Source organism: Apiospora kogelbergensis (assembly GCF_038363985.1).
Source record: "Apiospora kogelbergensis strain CBS 113332 chromosome Unknown utg000007l_segment0_segment0, whole genome shotgun sequence".
Classification (NCBI taxonomy): domain Eukaryota; kingdom Fungi; phylum Ascomycota; class Sordariomycetes; order Amphisphaeriales; family Apiosporaceae; genus Apiospora; species Apiospora kogelbergensis.
The window spans coordinates 2,538,982-2,564,751 of NW_027117424.1; the positions used below are offsets into that span (position 1 = coordinate 2,538,982).

The 25,770-nt window shown below is 52.7% G+C and overlaps 9 protein-coding genes across 9 annotated transcripts; 6 read left to right on the forward strand and 3 right to left on the reverse strand.

The window, feature by feature from the left end:
- Nucleotides 1-6,798: 6,798 nt before the first annotated feature.
- PG998_011168 (uncharacterized protein) lies at nucleotides 6,799-7,393 on the forward strand (the record flags this gene model as incomplete). The annotated part of the gene is made up of 2 exons (XM_066877984.1): nucleotides 6,799-6,962; nucleotides 7,195-7,393. 2 exons carry the CDS (start codon nucleotides 6,799-6,801, stop codon nucleotides 7,391-7,393), a joined length of 363 nt encoding a protein of 120 aa, XP_066727038.1.
- A 1,490-nt stretch (nucleotides 7,394-8,883) lies between these two features.
- Nucleotides 8,884-9,581, forward strand: PG998_011169 (uncharacterized protein; the record flags this gene model as incomplete). Its single annotated transcript, XM_066877985.1, has 2 exons — nucleotides 8,884-9,329; nucleotides 9,434-9,581. 2 exons carry the CDS (start codon nucleotides 8,884-8,886, stop codon nucleotides 9,579-9,581), a joined length of 594 nt encoding a protein of 197 aa, XP_066727039.1.
- A 1,701-nt stretch (nucleotides 9,582-11,282) lies between these two features.
- Nucleotides 11,283-13,587, reverse strand: PG998_011170 (uncharacterized protein; the record flags this gene model as incomplete). Its single annotated transcript, XM_066877986.1, has 3 exons — nucleotides 11,283-12,459; nucleotides 12,507-13,058; nucleotides 13,493-13,587. 3 exons carry the CDS (start codon nucleotides 13,585-13,587, stop codon nucleotides 11,283-11,285), a joined length of 1,824 nt encoding a protein of 607 aa, XP_066727040.1.
- A 79-nt stretch (nucleotides 13,588-13,666) lies between these two features.
- PG998_011171 (phosducin family protein) lies at nucleotides 13,667-14,511 on the reverse strand (the record flags this gene model as incomplete). Its single annotated transcript, XM_066877987.1, has 2 exons — nucleotides 13,667-14,142; nucleotides 14,190-14,511. 2 exons carry the CDS (start codon nucleotides 14,509-14,511, stop codon nucleotides 13,667-13,669), a joined length of 798 nt encoding a protein of 265 aa, XP_066727041.1.
- A 412-nt stretch (nucleotides 14,512-14,923) lies between these two features.
- On the forward strand, nucleotides 14,924-16,352 carry PG998_011172 (40S ribosomal protein eS27). Its single transcript, XM_066877988.1, has 3 exons — nucleotides 14,924-15,238; nucleotides 15,501-15,563; nucleotides 15,653-16,352. Exons 1-3 carry the CDS (start codon nucleotides 15,236-15,238, stop codon nucleotides 15,833-15,835), a joined length of 249 nt encoding a protein of 82 aa, XP_066727042.1. The 5' UTR covers nucleotides 14,924-15,235; the 3' UTR covers nucleotides 15,836-16,352.
- Nucleotides 16,353-18,235: 1,883 nt separating this feature from the next.
- Nucleotides 18,236-19,090, forward strand: PG998_011173 (ribonucleotide reductase inhibitor; the record flags this gene model as incomplete). Its single annotated transcript, XM_066877989.1, has 1 exon — nucleotides 18,236-19,090. One exon carries the CDS (start codon nucleotides 18,236-18,238, stop codon nucleotides 19,088-19,090), a length of 855 nt encoding a protein of 284 aa, XP_066727043.1.
- Nucleotides 19,091-19,827: 737 nt separating this feature from the next.
- Nucleotides 19,828-21,337, forward strand: PG998_011174 (uncharacterized protein; the record flags this gene model as incomplete). The annotated part of the gene is made up of 2 exons (XM_066877990.1): nucleotides 19,828-21,084; nucleotides 21,134-21,337. The coding sequence occupies 2 exons, from the start codon at nucleotides 19,828-19,830 to the stop codon at nucleotides 21,335-21,337; spliced, it is 1,461 nt and encodes a 486-aa protein (XP_066727044.1).
- Nucleotides 21,338-22,265: 928 nt separating this feature from the next.
- PG998_011175 (uncharacterized protein) lies at nucleotides 22,266-23,909 on the reverse strand (the record flags this gene model as incomplete). The annotated part of the gene is made up of 1 exon (XM_066877991.1): nucleotides 22,266-23,909. The coding sequence occupies one exon, from the start codon at nucleotides 23,907-23,909 to the stop codon at nucleotides 22,266-22,268; it is 1,644 nt and encodes a 547-aa protein (XP_066727045.1).
- Nucleotides 23,910-24,253: 344 nt separating this feature from the next.
- PG998_011176 (RNA 3'-terminal phosphate cyclase-domain-containing protein) lies at nucleotides 24,254-25,721 on the forward strand (the record flags this gene model as incomplete). The annotated part of the gene is made up of 2 exons (XM_066877992.1): nucleotides 24,254-24,413; nucleotides 24,487-25,721. The coding sequence occupies 2 exons, from the start codon at nucleotides 24,254-24,256 to the stop codon at nucleotides 25,719-25,721; spliced, it is 1,395 nt and encodes a 464-aa protein (XP_066727046.1).
- Nucleotides 25,722-25,770: the final 49 nt, after the last annotated feature.

The window sequence follows — 25,770 nt, forward strand, 5'->3', positions numbered from 1 at the left end:
CAATCTCGGGGCACCGGCGACCCCAACAATACACATGATTCTGGCGGCACAGCCCCGATGCAAATCGTGTCGTCTTACGCACGACAGTGGCTTAGCTGATCTGCTACGAAGGCAGACGGCCTGGGGCGAACCCTGATGCTGACAGGATGATGACTGTTGGCCACGAAGTTTGCTTCGAGGCAACCGTTGCCTTGCTGCCACTGAGCAATACTTTCCACCGAAGTAATCTCCGGCAGGTAAGTCTTCACGGACTTCGGGTCGTTCGATATATTCCATCCTGGCTCCCCTGATAGATGCCATAGCCGCCATGTCGTCTGCCTGGCAGCAACGCCTCTGTGACGCGAGGGCCCAGCAAGGTTGGGCAAGCCCCTGAACCTTGTCGGGCAAACCAAGCAGCCCAAGGCAGTCGACCCTTCTCGCCAAACTTTCCTTTCGTTTCCAAATAGCACTTGATGTGCTTACATCGTACCGATTTCGTAACTCGAACGAGTCGAACAAGGGCCAAACGACGATGTACCCCTTTGTTGGCACCCTGCGAATCAATACTCGGCTTTGCTTGACGATCCATACCGGGAGAGGATGTCTGCTGCGGCCATCGCCCAAAAGAGACAAGGACTTAGGGGTTCAGAGGAACATGGAAAGTCTCACCAAGACACGAGCGACATGTCAAGAGGTAAAGGGGAAACAAGCATGTACACTGGGGGGAGCCGTCACGCGTCATTGGCCTTCGTTGAACCGACGATGGGCTACTGCCTCACGAACGGCTGACCCATTCACGAGCTGGCGAGATACTTCTGGCCAAACACGAGACCGACATGTTGGAAAGGAAAGAATAATTGGTCAGACTTTGTATGGTATAGCCCTACACTGTCGGGTCAGGCTCATGGTCGACCCTGATTTTGCACACTGGTGCATGTGTGGTGGTTTCCCCCGAAGCATATCCTCATTATATGCGACGTTTCAGCACGCCATGCCCTCGGAAAATAAGTTTTTTACCCATTGAAAAGAAAAAATCAAGGCTGTAGTAATAACGTCTTTGTATAGCCCGTGGCTCTCTCCTTTTAAGGCCAACTCACTTGAGTGGATAACCAACGAGATGGATGTTTCCACACATAACCACAATCATGTTATAGGCGTGATATACAGAGGCTTATCCGGCTTTATAGAACAACTAACACGGTCCTGTTCCGACTTTTCGGGGGTGGTCTGCGGGCTCCACCTCGGGGTGGGAAGATGGAGAGCCCGCAGAGCCGCATCTTCCAGCAGTCAGTATAGCTGATCGGTGTTGGATGGGCTCTAGTGGACGTTGCCGCTTAAAGCCCCCAAAGATTACTGGCCACAGGGCACTGACGCTGAGCTGGAGACCCACTCCAGCGAGTTTAGCACCTAATGCGGTTGTTTAGTAGCGTCTCAGTGGTGGCCGCTTTCCGCGGCCAGCGCTAACGCACTTCCTCGGCGCTTCATTGGGTCGCAACCCAACCGACGGCCAACCGTCCCTTGCCATCTCGCAATACCAAGACTTTCGCATGGGGTGCTTGCCGCTCATGAACTGCTGCTGGCCATAGCAAGCACTTGTTGCTTGTCCATCATCGTGCAGATGCCGGTCATCATCGCATAGGCCAATATTGGTCGCTTCCCCTCCCGAGGCGACTTCGGTGTGCCAGTCGGCAAGCTCGACCACCTCCACGTCAGAGCCTCCTCACTTGCCAGCGAACGTCCCTTCGCATCATGCCTCCAGCTTCATCCATACGCACGAAAGTACCTATCGGTGCGATTCGAGAAGGACGCCGGTGACAACATCGCCTCGCAGGGTTTGCTGACGGGCTATCTTCCTGGTCGCCATCGACATGCAGCAGGCCAGAAGCGAACCCGCCCGTTGGCAGGCTAGTCTTATGCAATAGGACAGAAACGGCACATCACAATCGACCCGCTATCCACGAAGACCCAACCGCCATCTACCCCATCCTTGGATGCTATTTTGCTAACAACGAGACCGAATGATCAGTGAGATTCCGCGATCAATCATCCGACACTGATAGGCCAATGGCCGCCTTCACAGTGAGACATGCTTGGTTCACCGAAAAACACCACAAGTTGCAGGTCTCACATATTCCGGCTAATTGAGGGGGTCATCGGAACTTTTTCCAGTCGGCAGCTGAAGGTTTGCGAAGGGGCGGCCGTCTCGGCTGCGATGGTCGGCTGCTTGTTGGCGGCTTGAGACACTCGGCTGAAAGCCATTTCATCCCTTCAGGCAACTGAGAAGGCAGTAAAGGCGCCTCTCGGCAAGAAAGAAAGCCTTGCATGCGCTTCTTTCGTCACCTGTCTTGCTCACGTATGCCGTCGAAAAAAGTGCATTAAATACCGACTAGAAGGCCACGAGAATCCAAGTTTCGTCGGCAGGCACTGAGTAGCCATATTGCAAGGCAATCACCGTGCTTCCATCTCTTACGCACTGTTAGGTACTAAAGATAACAAGTACCTTATAAAAAGCAGATCCGGCAAGCTGGTTGGCATGGGCCGGGGTGCGTCGCGCTGAGCGGGATAAGGCAAAGCAGGGGAGAAATCGCGCAGGTAGCCTTAGGGTCCACAAGCAGCTCATCAAGTGGTAGCAGGGATGGGACGAGGCAACCAGCGTCTCACCGAGTTTAAGGCACGATCCGAGCTGCCGAATCGCTACTCATCGTGCTTCGGATGGCAAGGCTAGGTTGGTATAGGGGATAGCTAAGTGTAGCCCTCGAAAGGCTGTGCCTTCCCCAGATGATCATACAGATGTCTTCCCGCGAAAATTCATATCATGCTGGACTTTTGGTGTTTTGGCATTGTAGCAGCTACCGATATCACAGGAGGATCAGCGAGCGTCTCCTGGCAGGATGTACACACGGTTATGTTTAGTCCCAGAACCGTGATCCCTATCAATACGAGGTAACCACAACTGTAGTACAGATGTGTATCTTTCAGAATGGAACCTCGTGCTATGGTCATCTTAGTGAGGGGACACGGCTGGGGATACAGCAGAAATTTTCAGTGAGCAGGCTGTTAACATTGCCAGGGTTTCCGAGACCTGCCAACATGTACCAACTGGGCGGTAACTTCCAACAACACAGCCGTAGCCGGCGGCACTAAGCATTCCCGAGGGCACGATTACTCAACATTCTCTACAGCCTCTCGGAGTGGGTAAGCATCAGAAAGTGAAGAGAAGATGACCTGCACCTGCGTAACGAGATTGTGTTGTACAGGACACAACCACTGACCGCCTCTTTCCAAGCGCGGCTCAACCCCCTTACATGTCGGGAAGAATGATTTCACTGCCTTTCTAAGAATGCGATCGCTCCAGTTGCCGAGGCGTCCTCCCTTTTGCGTAGTTGCTCGCGTGTGTTCGCTTATCTGGAAAGCAGAAGACGCGACAAACCCCTGGTGACCCAATCTGGCCAGCAAGAAATGATCTTGCTCCCTGTTCTTTGCTCTCGCGAAGCTCTCCTCGACCTTGCGACCAGAGACCCATTCCCACCGATGCCGTCGACGATACTGCCTACCACTACAACCGGTCTACGTGCTTCTGGTACCCGTCCACTTCGCAGACTCATAGGCGAATCCTCGCGAACCCCACGTCAGTGGCAAAATCTTTCGAGAATAGCCCATGGAGCCTTTGGCGAACTACTACTCTCGCGCCTTGGAACATCGCAGTTCAGAATAAGTGTCATTTCAAACTCTCCCTTAGAGTCCGTGGGGTGCTACCGCAACGAACTGCTGCGGGTCGGCAATCGTGCGTAGCCTGATAGGATTTGATAGACCGACGTGCTTCGGGGTCAGAAAGCATCTCATAGTACACACTGTTTAATTCTCTATTCCATGGGAGAAAATTCCCTGGACTGTGGCTTGTGGTGTCACTGCCACGGAACGGCATCTACCCACACCACCATACCACAATTCCCTCTCTTGCAGGTCCCACGGTGATGCGTATGTATGTAGATCGCGAGCTAATGAAGGATTCAATCTATACTGTAGCTACCCATAAGGCAGTCCCCGTGGCCCGTGTTGCCAGCATCTCTGAAGACGCGGCCCTCCGCGTTCAGGGGTACGTCCACCACTCATTGTACACTTGAGCTGCAACTACTTAATAAATGAATATATCTATATCTAACAGGATTGCCACTCATATATTTTCAACAGTACTAAATGGAGTAATGCGTGTGGGTTCTCTGGTTCAGGGGACGGTTTCTGACATTTCGCACAGATTCCTTGTTTGTCTTTGTCAACGTGGAGGAGACGGACAGCTGCTAGCCTCGAATAATGTATGATATATCCTTCAAGCAATGCCACTAGATAGTCTTAGTTTAGCTATTGCTGCAGTCGTAATTCAATGCTTTGTAAATACTCCGTGGTGCGGCCTCCCTAAATTTCTCCCACTGCCCCTATTCGGGCTACCTCCCCGACTCTACCTCAGTCGCCTCGAAGTATCAATGGTTCGCTTGGGCTTCAAGATTTATAGCACGACAGCCATGTGATATAAGATTGAGGGAGAGATACAGCAAGTCGAAAGATAGTTGCCGTTCATTTTCACTATCGTCATCTGCAGATGATGACCCGTGCCCACCAGGATTCTTTATGTGCTGATTGGAAGTATTCAGTTGGTCCCCGAGCTAAGGTGTCCATTGAACCACTCAACATGATCCGGAGATGCTCTATCTACATATGTGGAAGTGTAGTGCTATCGTTCCCGTAGATTACCCAATAACTAGCTATAATCATGAACAGTACCGTTGGTCAGTGGAACGAGGATGCCGTGGCCTCTACCATTGGGCAGTAGATTAACCCCCAGGCGCAAAGGCCACATGTGTCCCAAGGGGTAAGAGAAAGCTGGACAGCTTTGACTTGAATGGTCAAACGCTCATCCAGGCATTCCTCTAACTTATATTGGTGTAAGTCGACGTCTTAATGTGGCCTCTTGGCTCAATCCTTCCCCAATATCGAGGATCCGCCAGCAGAACCACAGACCGGCCTGAACTGCGACGCCCAAACCACCCAACACGATACGACGTACAGCGATTGAACCTACAGACATTTGGTGGCGATCTAAATGTTGGTGGCGTCAAGGTCATGTGGAGATCAAGGAGTAAATGCCGCCGGCACTCATGCATAGCAAAAGGGCCTGCCATCTGCCGATGTCCATTTCCGCCGTACGTGTTCCTGATAACCCCAGCTGTAGGGAATTCAAAGATCAGGGGTTCTTTCCCATGTTTTACCTGTGACATTCGAACGTTACAGTTGTTTTGCTCGATGAGGATGATAAAGTAGTATATCTGTTATGCTCAGAAGAACTACCCGGGAATATCCAGGAGGAGATCTTTACTCAAACCATGCGACGGCAGAGATGGCCTAGTCGCCACCATACGCCGTCTATTTGTGAACCTTTGACGTGCGTTCGAGTCGACGGTTCCGACGCAAGCCCACGTCGCTTCCTGCTTGGGCAAATGAAACTCGCATGGGATATCAAGCCATCTAGTCGAGAAGCCTAGAAGGACTAAGCATCGCTAGTCTATCAACACCAACCATAGACATCCAGAGGATCGGTAGTGTAGGGATAATGCGATTGCAGGCATGTCCCTCCATGGGCCGTGTTTTACTTTACATTGGGGAAATGGACTGATGGTTGGATTAATATTGCTGATATCGTCTCTCTCACGCCTTCAACCCCACGGCCGCCGACTACCTGGCCAGCCCATACCAGAAGCAGCGGTCTATCAATACAACCAGCCCGAGGTGTTTTCTTTTTCTTGCACATGGCCATGCTGGCCAACATAGTCCCGGCCCATGACATCCGGGAAACTCGCAGAACTCGGTTCGGTTAGGTCAACCACATCAGGTCTCCCGCATGAGACCAACCAGGATGCTCGGCCTTGCTCTTTTCCACTTGGATGCTGACATGTAACTCGACTAAAACCCTCAAGGGGGGTGCAGGAATGGGCCCGTGGCCTGGCGCCAGCATACAGCTCAAAAGAGAAATTGGTTCGTGGTGTGCGCTTGCCACCACGAGTATTTCGAATATCTGTGGACGGCCTGCATACTGAATGCCTCGCATCCCCCATTTACTCTGCACAGGCAAGGGCCGTTCCTAGCAGGCCATTAGCATGCTCCAGATTCGGGTCTATCTTTCTCCGCTGTCAGATATTACGTTGCAATGGCGGGCATGGGGGGTGGGAAGGGGGATGCGACTTTCTGATGATGATCATGAATGCCAGCTGCAAGCACCCTGGTCTGCCCTCCAACACGCGTATCGTGTGTGATCCATCAACCCCGCGCGTGGCTGGGAACCATGAGAGCAGCCAAGAAGGCCACAACCCCAGACTGAGATGAAAGGAGACGGCGCTCAAGGCGGCTACCTCATGGGAGCCGCCGTGCGTCCTCGAACGATGACAAAAAAGACGATCTATGTACGAGGCGTGCGTACGATAACTAAATGACGCATCACAAAAGCCAGTACGACCGGTGTGCGTGGCGTGCGTAACGTGCGTAGCGACGAACTGCTTTGGACCAAAAGAGCCTCATGCTCACCAATCGAGACTATATTTCTTTCCTTCCGAACAAGGGAGCTCATCGACTAAAATCCGATAGAGCCCGGTCATTCGGCTCCTTGCGGAGGAGATTTTACCCACGATCTTCGCATGTAATGGCTGGACGCGGGGATGCGACGTTTATGCTTTCTTTTTGTCCCAAAGTCCCATGCAACCTGCAGCCCACGTCGTTCATCCAACCTTTATGAAGTATCTATATCGCGATCTGCTAAGTAGCAGTGTGACCATGCCCCCCCCTGGATCATCCTTGAAGCGAATCACAACATATAGCAAACCGCATTTGAGCCGCTGCGACCTCAATTTGCATCCTTCCCACCCCAACGCAAATGTAGAACTCGGAAAGTGCTCCGAGGAGCACCTGGGACTTCTCAGACTTCGTGCTCAGCAATGGTATGTTTGCTTAACGTCTAGCAGCACCAAATGATTACAGGGCGCGAGTTCTCGGTCTGGCGTTGGATACCTGCAGGAACTAGCCGTACACTTTATTATGTGGCAATCTTCAGGTGTGAGCTTCGACTGCTTCAGCATCTCGAAAGGGGAAAGTAAAAGGGGAAGCAAGGGCCAGGAAGAGTAACTTGCCGTTCCCATGATTTTGGGGATAGGATCGGCTGAAAATCCGCAGGCGCCACAGGCCACACAGCTGCAGAGTTACATTGGAGATATTCAACCTCCACGGTATCCCAGATGTGGGTGGTGGCGCCGTATGCATGCGGATGGATGAAGATGCCGACAGCATGGGGTCGGGGATCCCGCTCGAGAGCGCTCCCCGTCGCGTCGACGAATCTGGCGCAATTGAGATGCCTTCCAGTGCTGTGGCCTGATATATCACGGAAAAAGCTACATCTATCCAATCATCCGCTGGATGGTGATCGAACCGTACCGTACATGACCATCGAGTAGCGCCAGTTGCATACAGTAGCGTGCTATACCAGGGGCTAGCATGAGAATAGCATGGAAGTGTCTAATATAATTTGGTGGGATGGCCGATGGGTACATGTCAGATGCAAGACCTTGCCTTCTGTAGCAAAGCAAGGCGACGGTGACGATGACGGTTCCAACCGGTCTGCATACTCCAATCACCACCCCACGGCTCCGTGTGTGTTCCCAGTCCCTTGCTTGGTTTGGCATGTCTCAGTTGTCTGTAGGCAAAGTGCATTCATTGCCTTTATGCTGTAAGCACGTTCATCGTTTGCGCGGACCTGCTCTCTTACACTTCCTCTCTGTTCTGGTAAACCCGACTGCCGCTGGACTTTGTTCTGTCTGTTCATCGAACTACCCCCATTGGGTCTATCGATCTCCATCGGGGCGTCCCGGCGTCGCTTACACCTTCCTTTAGAAAAGACTCTATCTGCCTTGGCGGTTGGGTGGTTTACCTGTCCTCTGGTAAAGCTAGCAGGAGACTTGATTGGCAACCATGATCTTCCATCGTTGCATCCCGTACCTTGTCAAATCGCATCGGTCCCTAGTCTGCCTTGGGTTGTTTCAAAGCACAAGTGGTGGTGTGTACGCTGGGCTGTTATTCATCTATGTTATCGTCCATCTCCTGTCGAGCATCACTAGGCCGGGCAACGACCTGAAACAGAACTTCTTGTCGTTTTCGTACCAGTCGGATTTGTTTCCTATCCTTTTTTTTTCTTGATCTTTTCTCATCCTCGCCCTGATCGAACGTGAACCTTGCGAGGCAGCTCCGGGTTTCCTCCAACAAGATCTCACGACAAATGCCATCTAGATCGTTAGCCATGGATCACCCTGCTCCAGGGCATCAAGCACCCATGCATCCGAGCCGCCACACCGTACGGGGACCATCACCAGTCATAATGCCAGAACTTGTTGGGCATCATCACTATAAACAATCGACCCCTAACCGTCGGTCTAGCGGTGTGACAGCTCCTTGAACGTCCTTGGTGATGGTTTATCGGTCTGTTTCGAAACTTCCGTCTGTAGCCCGCGCCCTCCACCACCGACAGCCCCTATAACAAAAACGAGGCAACAGCTCTTTCAAGGCGGACAGCACCACTGGAACAGGCAATGATTGATTGGGCTTGGTGATTCCTCTTCTATGCGTTCCAGTCATCGGTGCGACCGACTCTGTCTTCCTGTGAAAATTGATGCCTGGCCTTCATACCTCTGCCGCCTAACCCTCGACTTGACCCTGGGACATTGCGGCGATATAAATATCAGCATCCATCTCGAAATACTTGTACCCGTTCTTGACCTGTTCGCACAACCTCGATGTTCACGAATCGTGGCCGCATTCCAATCGAAGCTACCCACTTACACTTGACAAGAAGACCGATACATCGACGCAGCCATGGTGTACCAACAAGGCGTGGAGTATGTGTCAAAGGCGGACGATAGCGGGTACATCGACGCTCCAGCTCTTTTGGCTTACTCAGGGGGAAGAAACTTCAACACCGCTGATGGCAGTAGACAACCGACGGCAGATACCACGTACTACGGCAGCCCCAACAACAACACTTTTCATAGCACAACCACATCATCCGCTCATAACTTCATGACATATAATAGCCATGGTTACTGCCTTTATCCAAGCAGCGGAAGCGTCGGTATGATGGGTAGGGTATCATCCCCTGAGCAGATGGGTCATGCGTATCCAGCGCCGACTTCGGCCAGGAGCAAACACAGACAGCGACACGATGAAGCTCACCGGACTAAGCACGAAAAGAGAGCGACAAAGAGAAAGAAGGACTCAACTGATACCATCATGTCAACGACCGTCCACCAAGGATCCGACGAGTAAGTCGACCGTCTTTTTCATCTTGATCTGACAAGCGCCCCCTTTTCTGACCTTGTGGGAAGTGAGTCCGACGGCCTCGACCGACGCCTCCGAAGATCGAAAGACAAAAGATCAAGTATGAGGGCGAGGGCAACGATGATCCTCTTCTCGACACTGGAGAAGGGCCATGGACTGGTGTGCTTGCCGAAGACTGGAAGAGGCGCAATGGTCGTCTCGAAAAAGATATGAATAACCCAAACCTCCCCAGATGAGCCCGGTCCTCGATGGGAAGGAAGATGAAGCAGCAGTAGCCTGCGTAGCGGCTGACACCCTAAACACACGAAAGGGGGAAGCATGCAGGCCATCATGGGTTCATGTATCAGAATATCCTCCCTTGCGGCGCAGCCTATGTTTTTCCTTGTATACCCCGGGTTACAGCCTCCGCCTTCTGATGACTTCTCAGATACGGTCTGGCGGCGTTGAGTTATTTCGATAGCGGCCTTGCTGGGAAGAGGGAAATGAGAAGAAAAGTCCGATTATAAGGGGAAATGGTAGCAGACGAGACAATTTGCCACGGCCATAGGTCGTTGGCCATGGCACTGGTGCCAGTGGCAAAGGTGTTTTTGACATCTTAAATGGCTCGGACTAGCCCGACGTTTCGTATCATGGCGAGCACAGCTGGCTTAGTGATGGATTGTATAGTTGTTTTGTTTTGTACTTATTATGTGTTCCGATATCTCTTTCTTGAAACCGAGATTAGTCTCATAAATGCCACACGTGAATTCCACGTGTCGTGTCAATGTCGACAGCCCAAGTCCATACCTGGCATGGTAATGATATATCGTATGTAACTATTCTTGGACTGCGCAATTTCGCGACACCCCTGAACGAGAACAGCGTCGCTCCGCTTCAGTGAACTACGCCACGTGCCTTTCCACTTAATCACACCGAATCGCGTGAGGAGGAAGACCCAATCAACTCAATACAGTTCTAGGTCCATCATCTGATCGCAGAGTGTGATACCCGTGGTTGGCTTCTCGCTCACATGTGTTGAAACGTGAACGAGCTCAGTCTCATGTAGGTAGGACGTTGCAGACACACAAGGAAGCGCGGACGCAACGTTGATTGCTGTGCGTCTGCATTGCATGCCAAACCGACCCTCATTCCCCCTTTTGCCAGAAGAGTCTAAGACCGGTCAGTAACGCGAAGTCTTGTTACACCTCATACATACCGCATGCATACGTTAAAACTACATCATGAGAAGCAAGCCGTTGCTGGGGAATTCCATGCCACCCTCCTGCAAAAAGCTGCCAACCACCCGTTCCGAGAATGTATGCAGCCACTAAAACGGGAAGATGAAAAACAAAATTATTGGGCTGAAATGCGGGCAAAAGCCGACGGGACTGTAACGTCCGCAGAAGAGGGAGGGAGGCTGTGCACAGCGATACGTTCGTTGTATGTACTACAGTTGCTGGCGTCTCCCATTCGCCGCTGCCGCAGGCGAAAGCCCCTGTCGCGATTGGTGCGACTAATCAGAGACCGATAGGGGTAGCAATCACAGCCGAGCCGAGATATCGGCGGCCCCTGAATTCGCGACATCCTACCATTCACATGGATTTTGCTCCAGCATTTCTCGCGAAGACGAACACGACAAATTTGGCAGGGAAAGTAAAGAGACAATGACCCTGCTTCAGCTTCGCAAAAGTCTGTCAACATAGCCTTGATTTCGACTAAGAATTGGCATGTCAAGGCAGAAAGAAGTTGGACCACCTTGAAAATGCAGATCGCCGGCCATATCAGTATACATGTTTTTGCCCAGGCTCAAGTGAGACCTCTATTACTCGAGCTTTTTCCAAGGTAACGCACAGGTATGAACAGCCAGGCCTAGGCCTGGGAGCATCCTACCTTGGTTTATGGCACTTTTCTTCTCATTGATATATATTCAGATTGTCGATTGTAATCGTCCAATTCGACTAGCTTTCTCTCTCTGGCTTTGGGTCGGTACTGAATTTTACAGTACCCGGGTGACTGATACCATGAAGCGCAGGCTTTGGGAGGCAGCCCCATGAGCATGCTCGCTTCATGAAGGGCACAGAGAGCTTGTCGAGTTCAGAGACGTTGAGAGTACCGATAGAACCCTTCTCGCGCAATGGGACAATGCCCAAGTCCCACCACTCGATCCACTGCGCCAACGGCTTCACGACAGGCCTCCGGCATGTTGAACATGGCACAGTGCCGGTATTCCCGTTTACCTCAGCCTGTGCATTAAGATCGCGCAGAGAATCCGCCAGGTGATGTGGGTCGCCCGCCTCTAGATAGTCAGGTAGTTGCTCGCGCTGGGCTGTCCGTGAGCAGGAGCGAAGCGCAATTTCCATGAGAGAGGGTACCCGACTGAACGATGTGGTTGCGGCGCTGCATTCGCGTATCGAGCGAGGGAGCACCGGTGGGGAAGTGAGATCTTCTGTTTCGACAACCATGGGGGGCACGCCATCTTCTGTTGGTAATTGAGGCAGGATGAACTGAGAGAGTTGAACACCACGGCTGTCGGTGAACTGAATCGGCGACCGAGCGGCCAGAAGCATCTGCCACACATCTATCGGGAGGCTAGCATGGCTTAGGGATTCCTCTCTCTTTGACCCAACATCCTTCTCTAACCACACGCGAACGGATCTGCCATCAAGCTCTCCTCTCCCCTCTGCCTCGTGAAGCAATAATACGTCCTCCGGCTCCTCAGATAAGCTGGGGAATATCGCCCCCTGATCATCGCGTTGATCAGGCTGATGGAACGGATTGGGACGTATAATCAACTCCTTCAGTTTGCCCTCAAACGTCATTAGGTCAAGTAGTTCTGCAGGGAGGTATCGCAAACGGGTCAAAGACACGTTCAAAGTCTTGAGATTCCTCAAATTTCCGATGGCCGGTGGTAACTCGACAATCTGCGTATTCCGCAGACTGAGGACAGAGAGAAAATCGAGATTGAAGAGCGCACCAGGCGCACGGATAAGTGGGTTGCCAGACAGGAATATCTTCAAGGCTGGATCTTTGTGCTCAAATGGCACTCCATCAGTAACAAGTGGAATGCACGAGAGTTCACTTAGAGATGATAGCACAGCATCAGATAATCGTTCCAGGCCAAGTGAGCTTCGCGTGCTGTTAGTATGGTATCATCGTGCCTCGAGCGAATTGCGGACACTCACGTTAGATCAAGATTTTCCCTGCCCAGGTCAATGGCCTCTATGATGCGCCGTTGGGCTTCTCTCTCAGCTGGGGGAGGCACAGCGACTGGCCGCGGCACAATAAGCTGAGGTATTTTGGGGCTGGCAGCTTGGCCAATTTCCATCCCAATCTCCTCCATGTCCGTTGAGATGTCACTTCCCATCCAGACGCCACTATCAAACTGGCGCTGAAGCGTGCGCTTCGTTTTGGGTTTTGGTCGCGCTTCGTCGCCAAAAGCCGAGTCGCCCGAAGCGGGATGTTGGTGAAACCAGCTACCAACATATCGCTTTTTCCGCTGCCTTCCACCTTGCGCGTAATTTTCGACATTGGGATCGTCGTCACTTGAGAAAACAGCAGGATCACTGGAATTGGAGAACAGTGGTGGCGCGTGGTTTGCGCCCTGACGCGCTTGCGCGTGAAACTCTGGCTTCCAGAATCCCATGAGACAGAAGGAAGAGGTGGCAAGGTTGGTTCGTCGGCCATAGCGACAACGCTCACGTATAGCACAGAAAAGAAGGGGAAAAGTGACGTGACTGGCTCAATATGCTGTAAGGCCTCACTCAATAACCGTGCCGTGGCCGTACGTGAGTGGGTACGATAAAACCAGCTTGCTAAGGTCGTGATTCAGACAAGATGTTGAAGGGGAGAGGGGAGCAGCCAATGGAAAACGCGACACGCGACAAGAGCTGGGAGTGACGCAGAAAACAATGCGCCGGCCCCGCCACCATGCGGAGCTATCCGTCCCACCTGCCGGAAGGGTCCATCTTCTCCAGATGGGCAATGGGGGCACCCGAGACTCCAACTTGGCCTTTCTATATACATATCACCGTCTTACGAACCCCGTTGCTTGGTGTTTCTTTCTTTTTCCTTCTTTTTCGTACCAGGAAGAACATGTGGCCGTAGCTGCAACCTATGACTTACACTGTCAGTTAAGACTCTGTGCGGCTGGCTGTCAGGTGGTACGTACATGGCCAAGAGCTCGCATCGCTCTAGCATCAGAGCGTTTTCAAGGGTCCAGATAGCGTTGAGATTGTAAGGCTCCCTGCTCTTCAAACGAGACATTTGCTCGACTTACTGAGTGCACCTACTGTCCGATGGGTCTCGGGCCGTCTCTGTCGAATCCTTTGCATCTTCATTCGCCTTATTCCCAATCATCGTCGTCCTCGACCATAGCATGCCTTAGGTTGCCCGATTTTATGCCGCCTCTCTCCATCAACTTCTCCTCCTTCGCGTCCTCGGCCTCTCTTTTCCTTTTTACCACCCGCATGTCTTTCTCGCCCACAGCGCCAACATCGACCAAAAGATCGTCGACTTCGAGCATACTCATCCGTACGCCGCCGACGGTCATCAGCGTGACTATCTGCTTGACAATGTCGCCGTCTTTGTAAACCAGGATAGTCGGGCAGTTGCGGTCGGGGTAGTTCTCGATAGCTTTATCTGCTTGTATCTCGCAGAATTTGACATCGCCATATTCTTTCGCAGCTTGCTTCCAAAGTTCAGACAGGACTCGAGATTCGACGTTGGTGCCCATGGAAGATGTAAGGTTGACAAACACGGGACCATTGTTGGAAGCCTCCGTGACTGCGCGTTGATACTCTGGTTTCGAGACGGGATATACTGAGCCGTGTACGGCCTTTTTGTGAGAGCATTAAGCTCCTGCATACGGCGTTGTTTGTATGACTCCAAGAAAGCATCGTCCTCCAGGTCTTCGAGCTCATCAAGCTCGTCCAGGTCTTTTCCCTCCAGTCGATTTTCATGCGCGATTCTTCGGCCCTCTATCATGGCCTCTTCAATCATGGGTGTTGGCGACGGGGGTTTCTCCGGGATGACGCCATGTTTTCGCAGGATCTCGTTCCTAAGGTAAAAAAGCACATTAGCACGGGCACTAACAAGTGCATCCTGGCTGTCTGCGCGTCCATACCATTCTGTGTCGGCGTTAGGGTCATCGATAGGTACCGCGATTCGCTGCTCTTGCGGTGCTGCCATGTTTACTAATTGCCCCTCTTCTACTGGGGAGTCAAGCTGTTGCAGAAGTAAAGGCAGAGGCAGGGGTTAGGTGAGTCGAAAGTAGAAAGGGATGCGAAGGAATAGAAGTCGGCGGTACGTCAGTGCAGAAGGACACTTTGATGGTTGCGTAGATCTAGGCAGCGGACACGGCTTGGAGTAGTAGCTCGAACAAGTAAATAAAGACCCTGCAGGCAGACAGGCTTGGTTCAGAGGGCGGTATGAACCCCGCGCATGCTTTCCGAGAGTAAGGAGTAAGTAAGTCTCTAGGTCTGCAGTTGACCCACAAGCCTAGGATCGTTTCGTAACTCGTTACGTGACGGCATCTGCCCCGTTCCCAGCATTACATAAGCTGCTGCGCATAGGCCATCTTGGCTGTCCCGACTCCACAAGAATACTTTTGGCCGTTGCCCACTGAAAGCCCTAGACCCTAATTGCGCTTTTCCCTTTTTTAGCCACTACCAGAGGACGAATTGCCTCTGTGGAGCTCCTGTCTAGCAGCTGGCAGTGGAAAATCCGAAAGACTCTGAACTTTTTGCCCTGGACCTTCAGATTTGTCCACACGAGACTCCTCCCCCTCCCTCACACTCAACCATCATCCATCCCGGCGAGCGCGAATCTGCATCGAACAACTCCCAGATTTCCATCAGTCAATTTTCTGCTCGCTACCGATTCGATCAAGACAGTTTCCTAACAGTCAGACAAGATGGTGAGTTCCATTGGACTTTGTTTTGGACTCTAGACGCCGGCCATTGGGGTTGAAGCAATTTTGGTTGTTTGCCACCACAAATCTCTTGGACCGCCCTCGACATCGACGACAATCTTGAACGCAATGCATACAAGGCTCAGATTTCGAAGGAGACCACCCATCACTCGCCGATGGGAATGCTATAAGATTATGTTGGGCCGGCGTTTAGGGATTTTGCATATTTCCTGGTGCACACAGAAGTGCTGACAAAATTCACCAATAGGTTCTCGCTGTTGATCTTCTCAACCCCAGCCCGGCTGCCGAGGCTAAGAAGCACAAGCTCAAGGTAAGGCAATACCGCTTCTGGTTGCGTGCTTGGAATCGCGCATCCCCTGCTGTCTCGGATCAAGTGCATGAAGACTAATGAAATGACAGACTCTTGTGCCTGCTCCCCGATCCTTCTTCATGGACGTCAAGTGCCCCGGCTGCTTCACCATCACCACTGTTTTCTCCCACGCCCAGACCGTCGTCATCTGCCAAGGATGCACCACTGTCCTGTGCCAGCCTACCGGTGGTAAGGCCAGATTGACCGAGGGCTGCTCTTTCCGAAGAAAGTAGACGGTTCGCTCTCTACTTTTCTTTTGTTTTGGGCATAGGTCACGACTTCATGGTACAGCTCGGATGTCTGCAAAAGAGCCTCTATTACGGTGGCATGGGCGCATAGAAAATGGGCATCATCTTCATGTCTTCTGGACATAAAATCGACGACATGACACAACCTACCTCTCAGTGCAGATAGACGACGGATTACCAAAGATCCTCAATACAAAAAGGGGCGTTTTGGGGTCCTGATATCTTTGCGCATCATATCGTTTCTCCGCGAGTCATTCTCCGTTTTTTCTCGGTTCCGTGTATCAGGAAGTCATCATTTCACGTACATGAAGTTGGTGGTTTTTGGTTGCATGGGTGGATAGCTGGAAATAGCTTCCACATGAGCGTCTCGAACATGCTTTGGGAAAAAGGCATTGTTTAGCCGCGAGGACGTGGAACGCCGATTGAGGATCGCTAAATACCCAAGTGCGGTGGTTTTACGGTCTTCATTACGCCTTTGCGAATTCAAAAGAGTTCCACGAAATCGTCCCTCGCCCATTCTACTGAACCGAGTGATTGCGCCCTAGTCCAGTCTTGCCTTGATTTCCTGACCTGTTCAGGATTCGTCTCGCTCTTGTGTCTCCCATACTGTAGAATGATATTCGTCTGAGTCTGATCGACTAGCCATGTTACCACCACTCATCAATCCTGTCTATGATGCCAAATGTTCTAAGTAGCCCTTCATAGTCTTGACGATTGGCTCCACTCCCTTGGATCCGGCTTTCGACTGTTAATATCAGGTGAGTATGTAAATATACTCAGACTTGTGTTAATATCCTATTCAACCTGTATACATCCGCGATTCATTTCTCTGGAGAAAGCATCATCGTGGGTGTATAGTGCTCTTTTGTAATAATAGCGCTGAACCTGCGGCGTTCTCATTGGTGGAACGGTTCCTTACGCGTTCCATGTATCTCAACACAATGCCTGGCTCAAAATGTTCGTTTGATGTATCATTTATAATTCATACTTCAGACGGCCCAATCTATAATGGTTACACGCCTTGGCTGGAAATTGGCAGAGCAGAGTGTCATTGTCAACTTGAAGTGCCAATATTCTTAGCCCCCGACTTTTCCTGCCTGTTTCTCCCAAACAGTAGCAACGCCAGGCGTAACCGGGGCTTGGTAACCCCAGGGTTTAAGGCTTCGAGTTGTGAACTAAGCTTACCGGCTCGAGCCGATTAAGAAACACTTGGCCGTCAGAGGTTGAATGGGCATCGATTTTGGGTCATTTCGGCGGCAACGGTATTTACCAGTGGTGCATATCTTCATCCCGGCAGAGGATATGTATACACATCATTGCGGACTTACTTGAGGAAACGAAATGTGAATAATCAAACCGGTAGGTTCAGATGCTTGGCGGTCTGGTCACGGGTCAGCTAGATTAGCCAATGTTTGTGGCGGCCCCACGAGTGACTTGTTTGCCAACAGCATGAGTCGCTGCCAGATTGTGACGATGATTCGGCCAGTATCGTGTTTTTGAAAGGCCAGTCAGCATGCTGCTACTGTGGCGGGGAACCAACACTCATGTAGAAACGCCAGCGAAGATGTCAGCAGAGCCGCCGGCTGTCCAGCCATATCGTATCACAAATGGACTTCGGCTCAATTGAATTGAAACTACCAAATAATAAGATCTCGGTTGAGTCTCAGATTCGATGTCGTCACCTGAATCTTGGAGATCCCGATAGGATGATGGGATAGCAAGAGTGGGCCTGTCTATCAAATCCGGGAAAGGGCGCTTTACGCGAAAAAACACGCCCATCTGGTTGCGGCGCGTCGATGATTGCAGCTGCCTCCTTCCCCCGGCTGTTTCTCCCCGCTCAACCCAACCTGATCGCCGCCAGCCGATATCTCCACTACAAAGGGTCACAGATTCCCTCCCCAGCCTCCTCCTGCAATTATTCTCGGTTATTCTCAATCAATCATTCAGTATTTCATTTTGTTCCACACTCCCTCGCCTTCCCCCTGTCATAAATAAACGCTTGGATGAGAGAGGCTCCTGACGATAAGCGACACGATCTTGAACAACAAACGCACGAGCGCATTAAACGTCATTGGTCTTTAACCCTTGATTTCGCCCTACTTCCCCAAAAAACCCACCTCGCTACGCAGTTGGCCGGCACATCGGCAGTGCCCCTGTGGCGGAGCTTGCTTCAGATTGATCTGACGTTACGGGACGACGCTGTCGAACCTAACAATCTCGCACTTCAAGTTTCGGGTGGCATAAGAGCTCGAATTAATCCTGAAACTCCGTGATTGACGGATATACCCTGGACAACCAGCCCTGTGCTGTGCTGTGCCCGTTCTATCCAACTGCCAGTGGCAACAACTAAACAGCTGTTCATCTCATTTCCATCATTCATCCCAGATGTCCGTACCTAGAACGAAACGCCAATTTGCCGGCGCATCCAGCGACCCTTCTCAGCGACAAATCACTTCATTTTTTAATAGCAGCGGTGTCGTCTCGTCTACTCCGTCGGCACTCACGACCCCAGGTGCAAGTACCCCGCGAGCAGCCACTGCCGCTAGCAGCACCGACCAAGCCAATCTGCTTTCGGTGGGCATGCGAGTGCGCAAAGCCGTACCTGAAGGATACAAGACAGGAACATACAGCGCCTTTTCTCTGTGGGACGACGCCGGCAACGAAATGACCGGTACAGGTGCTGGCGACACAGGTCGGTCACGGGCAAATGCCGTCTCGACACCGCGCGAGCTACTGCCATTCTGTGGCATTAACAAGGTTGGCGGCTTGAGCTCACAGCCTTCTACGGAGACGTTTTCCTTCAATGCCACAGCGCCCGTCTACCAGACCACCATCAGATCAGTGGATGCCATGGATAGAGGTGATGAGGTGCCAGGCCTGACGATGAGCCAGGATTCCACAAGCTCCAACGACTCAGTAGGCTCTGGCGTCACTGGCGCCAGGTCACGGAAACGCTTCTTCGTCGAGGACGAGGATCAGGTTCCCGAAATGCCTGGGCGCCTGAACATCGTTGGCTGGCATGACGATGATGCCATTAGCCCACGTAGTGTTATACCTCCTGGCTGGGGCAATGGGAGGATTATGGCTGTGCCACGAAAGGGACGCAACCGCGGCAAGCTGGCCGGTATGTCAGGACGTGCTACAGCAATGGGACAAGAAAATATGATGGTTGTGGACACCGACTTTGACGAGGCTTCGTTTCTCGATAATGCATGGGAAGTGGAGATGAGCGATATCTGACGAGCATCTGGGGGCATGACGCGACAAGACGAGACGATGGGATCAGACACGGCATAGAGGCGGTGGTGGTGTTTACAGTGACTTTTGGTTTTGCATGGAATGGCGTCCAGGAGCACACTCAGGGATTGGGTGTTTCGTTTTTTGTTTGTTTTCAGCAGCTCGCCTGTAAAGCGATTAAGCGAACTCAGGCTCGACTCTACAATAACCAAGTAGTCTGAGGGCAGACAGGTTCAAGATTCAAGGTGGAAGACGCGTTTGCGAATGGCGAACTCCCAGGTACGGTGGGACTGGGTCTAGATACCCTCGAGCATACAATCAATCAATATGTAGTGTACAATGTCCAATGATTTGAGGGGCCCCAGTATTTCATTAGATACTGCGAGGCGGGTAACACAAAAGACAGTACGGCTAACGTGACAAGATCGAGGTACTCTCGAAAAGTCCCTTATTTGAATTAAAAAGAAGTGATATATGGATGTCTGGAATACCTGGTGGCGAGAAAGGTGACTCTACCCCTCATTGATACAACGATCGGGAGGCATAGCCTTCCTGATGCCCATGCAGGTCATGGCGACGGCGACCGACATGCAGTCAGGCGGTGGACAGGAAAGAAAATACCTCAAAGGATGTTGCAATTTTCTTCACAAAATTTGAAGATATCTTTCCGTTATTTTCAACCAAATTTTATTCATTCTTAAAGAAACTTATTTACTCTACTGCTGCTATTGACTGACGATATGGAGAACTTATTAGGATTCAGTAGGGACTCCAACCCAGTGGGCCTCGATTATAACTTCGGAGAGTTGGACCGGCTGGGGCTCACGGGAACCGCGAAAGACGAACCCTCTCCCAAGGGCAGGGGCCCCTCGAAAGCGTGCGATGCCTGCAGAAACATGAACGCCGAGTCGCTGAACCCGAACGCAGAGAAGATCCAACACAGCAGCAGTTGTGACATATTCGAGGCCGGAGCAGAAGTAGAGGTCTCAGAAGGTGATGGCAGAAATGATACCCCTGTCCCCTTGTGCTGGATCATGGATGCTGGAGAGGAACCCAGAAGCCATTATCCGTTTCCGTATGTGTTCACCCGGTCCGGCGATCCCGCCATGAGGTACGGGATCCCGGCTGTCAAGAGCATACAAGAGGATTTGCAGCCGGATATGGCTGCTGGGTTCATACAAGCCTGTATCAAGCGGGATGATGAGCTCCATGACGATGTGCTACCAAATCTCCCAGTCTCGTGCTCGCCACCCGGCCGGCTGATTGACGTGTTTCCCGACGGCGTGACGTCTCATTGGAGCGAAAGGTCGCCCGTACGCCTGGTTTCATCCGACTCTTGGTCTGATACCAGAAACCCGAGATACGTCGCTTTGAGTCACTGCTGGGGCCGAAGCCTGACCGACGAGTTCAAGACCATGTCTGCAAGCCTCCAGTCCCGGCTCCGTGGCATACACCACAGTAGTCTAACGCCCTCCTTCCGGGACGCTGTCACCATCACCCGATCGCTGGGGATCAGATACGTGTGGATCGATGCCCTGTGCATTATCCAGGATTCCGAGGCGGATTGGGTGGCGGAATCCGCCAAGATGGCCGCCATATATGGCGATTCGTACCTCACAATAGCCGCCGACAGCAGCCCAGACAGCTTCGGTGGGATCCTAATAAAACGGACAATCCCAAAATCAATGAACAATAATTGCCACTTCGAAGAGATCTCTTCTGTGCTCAGCACTGGCGAGCAGTCCAGCCTCTTGATCTATCGACCCTCACTGACCCTCGAGAGCCCCGACGCCCTCCGTGGCAGCGTCCTCTCGACGCGCGGCTGGACGTTTCAGGAGAACATTCTGGCACCGCGGACTATCCATTTCACCACGACGCAGATGGTCTGGGAGGACCGCCAGGGCGATTTCACCACCGAGGACGGGCTCCCCTTTGTCCGGGCCATGAGGGAGCCGGAGCAGCTACTCCAAAGACGACCTGTTCCAGATCTGGAACACGTGACTCGTCGAGCAAAATTATTCGCATCGGGACTTCACTTACTACAAGGACCGCGGCATCGCCATCGCTGGCGTGGCCCGGCGGGTTGCAGCCCAGACCGGGGCGAGATATTTAGCCGGCCTGTGGGCTCATAGCTTGGCTACAGATCTGGGCTGGTTCCGCAAGTCCTCGAAATCGGATCCGAAAGCCTGCAGGAATTCGCCCAGGCGTCCCACCTGGTCGTGGACGTCCTACGACTTTCCCGTGGCTTGAAAGCCCGGGCAAGCCGTAGTCCCCGCGATTCGGCCAGAAATTGCCCAGGAAGAGGGTGGCCATGATCTATCTAGGATCGGAATTGGCGATGTCTACGTCGTAGAATCTGTGCTGTTGGACTACGTGGAGCTAGAATGTCTCGACGGGTCCAACGACCCCTTTGGTCCCATCACCTCATGTCGGTTGCATATTCGGTGCGATATGGGTCCTTGCAACGTGGTCGAGATGCCATGGTCTGGTGGTCTTTTCGTCACGCTGCCGCCTTCAGTCGAAAGTAATGAGAACAACAGCAGCGAAGTGGTTGTCGCTTTCATGGATTACGACGAGAGTCCGGGGTCCTTTGAGTACATCATCCTGGGCTCGACGCAAAGTACAGTCCGCACAGGCTTTGAAGTCACGCTTCTTCTCGTGAAGCCAGTAACCCCCATCCGGCTCCTGATATGCAACAACAGCCGCCCATCTATACGAGGGTCGGAGTGGCCCTTGTGCAAGGCTACATGAACCAAATAGCAGTGACCTGGTCATTGCAGGCCAAGAAAGTCGATATCATCCTTGAATAACACGGCTGTACACTACATATTGACGAGCAGTACTTCGCCACTCCGCGGCTACCAGCTCCCACCTCCCTCCAGCTATTACCACCACTCTCTAGCTACTGCCACCGCACTCCAGCTACTATCCCACTCTAGCTACCATCACATTCCAGCTGCTGTCCTACTACGGGTTATTATAGGGGCGGGGGACCTCGTACGTCCAATCAAAGACCGAGAACCACGTCACGTGAACGTTTCTTTTATACAACTTCTCTATTATATCTAGTAGACTATAGAAGGTAGCCGACGATCACTCGTGCGCTTATCTACCTAGCTAATCAAGCAGAAACAAACCCAGTACTTGCAGGCGCCTTTATTGCCGCGATCACGGTATACTATGCCGACCGGTACAGGCGCGTGTTACTTTCCTCAAGAATTCTGCCAAATGGGTCACGGAACTCTAGCAGATCCCGTTGCCCATAGAACTCACCAGCAACCGTGAGGATCATATTAAGTGTAGTGCGGACGTTGGCTTTAGCCCTGGCGGCTTCTTCGTCTTCAGCTTCCTCGGAATCGTCATGGCTTTCTGCGGGCTTCGTGGTTTCCTCCCGGGGCTCAGGCTCTTCGACTTCGCCATCGTGAGCTGCTCCGCCAAGACCCCCAAGCTGTGCTAGAAGTTTTGCTTTGGCCATCTCTACGTCAGCTGTTGTTGACTCAATGTTGGGCGGAGAAACGGCAGATACTTCCCCTTCGTCCATGTCCGAATCGTCCGGCATGTCAACGTCGGATGGAGATGTAGCATCATTGACTATACCATCCAGCAGCTGCGTTACTGGTTCCGTACTTGTCAGCGCAGGAGCTGGGACAGGCTTTGCAGCGCTGTCGTCTGCTTGCTCGTGTTTGCTCTGGTCGCTAGCCATAGCAACACCATCCTGGTTGGCCAGGCCATCTGCCGGGTCGCCCTCTCGATCGGGCGCAGTCTCATCGATAGAATTCGGCTCGCTTAGCACTTCATCTAACTCTTCGTCGACCTCGAGATCCACTGCATCACCTTCGTCACTGCCTCTGGCCCCAGGAACGTCGTAGTCCTGATGCAAGATTTCAGCTTCTGCCAAGCTTACCATGAACAGGACTGCGCGTTTGCCCAACTCCCGTATCCAGCCAATCTCCTGATAGTAAAGCTCGCCTTTATCGGGGAGGCGCGCGAGTAAAGCCCACAACCAGCGACTTGTCCGTTCCTGAAGCTCCTGTCCTTTCCGGAAGAATTTGCCGGTGAGGATAATGCGTAGCAAACGGATCACGCCGTCTTTGTGCATCGAGGCTACCTGGGCTGGCAGCGGGTCGGTGTTCATTACGCGACCGCTCCACTGTCTGAAGGTCTCTGGTGATGCGCCGAAGTTGTCGACCTCGGTGGGGTTTTCGAAAGGCAAGGATGCAACAAGACTTTCTGGTGGATTGGAATGTAGTATCCGACGGAGGTTCAGATACTGTTGTATTAGAGACCCGTAGTAGGCTTCGTGGATCTCGTCAATGTTGCTGTTGCGAGGACGGCCAAGGCTGGCGTCGTCGCTGCATTCCTCGGCGTCGTCGCTGCATTCCTCGTCGTCGTCGACATCGCATGCGTCTTCAGCTTCCCCTGCTTCTTCAGCTTCATTGTAGTCTTCGTCCTCGTAGTAGTCCTCGGGCAGGGCCGTGTATGCTCCATCCTGGTAGAAGCCCCTGAAATCGCCCTTGCCATCGGCGTAGATGCTTCGGTCGACCGAATCATTGCTGGGGCCGATGGGCTTGGAGGCTACAAGCAGGTTGGGAATGCCGTGGGCCTGTTGTCTAACGGACATCAGGTAGGCCAAAGCATCTGTCTCGTCTTCCCACTCCAAGTCATCGTCGTTGGGCACGGTGGGATCGCGGAGGTCGCCAAAGGCGGCTCGCTGGCCGTAGGTCTGGTCGGGGGCTTGCGACGAGTGTTTGTTTGTGCTTTGCCGCTGTCGCTTTGACGTGGATCGCGATTCTTCATTCTCAGCCGGGCGTTTGGAGCTCATGATGATGCCGGTGTAAAAGAACGATAGTCTAAGTGATGTTTGGTGTTGCAGATTGGATCTGGAATCTGGCTGGTTTGCTGCTGATTGAAGGTTGTTTGGTTGTAGGCAGTCATGGCGCCAAAAGCGGGTCATTGCTTGCATGGGCTAGAGAGAGAGAAAGACAGATCCACGTTGGTTCATCCAGCACCAACACAGCCCGGATGACTCACTCGCCTTCATAAAGGGCACGTAGTTGGTGGTGGAAGGAGGAGGGAGGAGAGAAGATAATAATATATATGCTACAATATCGCTTTTCCACCCGTTACCTGGCATACGAACGCGACTGGAAGGCAGCCATACAAATCATGAAGCACAAGAAGCCGATCGAGCTTGACGGCCGCACTGGAGAAGGTGGAGGCCAGCTAGTCCGCATCTCCGTTGCATTAGCGGCCGTGACATCGCAGCCGATCCGCATCACGCACATACGCGGCAACCGCTCCGGCCGTTCTGGGGGACGTGGAGGCGGTAAGTCAAGAGAGAGAAACAGGTTTTCGGGACACCACTTCTAAGGCACACTCAGGCTGACCCGTCTTCCCAGGCCTCAAAAGTCAGCACGTAACCAGCATAAAGTGGCTCACCGAAGCTACAGGCGCCGAGGTAGAGGGTCTATTCGTCGACAGCCACACCCTAGAATTCCGGCCTTCCCTCACACCTCCCCAAGCGCAGGTGTCCGCCAAACAGAAAGGGAAGCCCATCACCATCGCCGCCGGCTCGCCCGCCGCCAGCACCCTACTCATCTTCCAGGCGGTGCTCCCCTACCTCCTATTCGCCGCCAAAAGCGATGGCGGCGAGACGACGGTGCCCGTCGAGCTCGAGATCCGGGGCGGCACCAACGTCTCCTTCTCGCTCTCGTACGAGTACCTGGACCAGGTCCTGCTCCCCACGCTGGAGGCGCGGTTCGCGGGCGTGCACGTCGAGCGTCGGCTGCAGCAGCGCAGCTGGAGCACTGGGTCTACTCGTATGGGAAGTGTCTGGTTCCGAATCCACCCGCTGCCGCTCGGCCAGGCCCTAAAGCTGAAAGGCGAAGGAGAGAAAATTGATAATGGCGCGCCAGCGACGACTGCTGCCAGCAACGATACCAGTATCAGGCGGATCGACGCAAGCATTCTGACACCCACCGCGCTCCATGCCCCGCTCCAAGACGCCCTGGCCCAGGACCTCGACACGCTGTTCCCGGACGCCGAGATCAATTTCAAGCTCGTCGAGGAGAGCGGGCACGACGCGCGCATGTACGTGCTGCTGGTGGCGCACAACACTGACGCCGAAAACGGCCCGACACCTTCTTCTCGTCGATGGGGCCGCGACTATATGTACGACAGAAAGCGCAAGAACAAAAGCCCAGCGGCGCTGAGCAGTGAGATATCGCGCCGTGTGTCCAAAGACTTGTACAAGGAAGTGGCGATGAGGCGTGGCGCGGTCGACGAGTATCTGCAGGACCAGCTTATCGTGTTCCAGGCGCTGGCCGAGGGCCAAACGAGTTTCCCCCGTGGTGATGAGGACAAAGAGGAGGAACCCGCTGAAGATGGAGAGGATGCGGTCGGCGGCCTCGATACTGCTCTGCGAGATCTCCGTCTGGAGAAGAGGATGAGGAATGACAAGACGGCAGAGCCTTTCGGCGATGGCAGCATGCACACGAAGACGGCAAGATGGGTGGCAAGCGAAATCTTGCCAGGCGTGAAATGGTTCAACAGGGGGAAGCGTCTGCGAAGGGGCGGGTATCTCGTTCCACTAAATAGCATATCAGAAGCCCAACTCTCTATTACAAAGCTATAATACCAAGTTTCAAGTTTGCCTGCCTCTTGAACTCAGCCAAAGAATTCTC

Bases quoted from the DNA above. Each gene is read 5' to 3' on its own strand.
- PG998_011172 (XM_066877988.1), top strand. The intron at 15,564-15,652 runs GTAAGGCAATAC...ATGAAATGACAG, and splicing joins CTAAGAAGCACAAGCTCAAG to ACTCTTGTGCCTGCTCCCCG.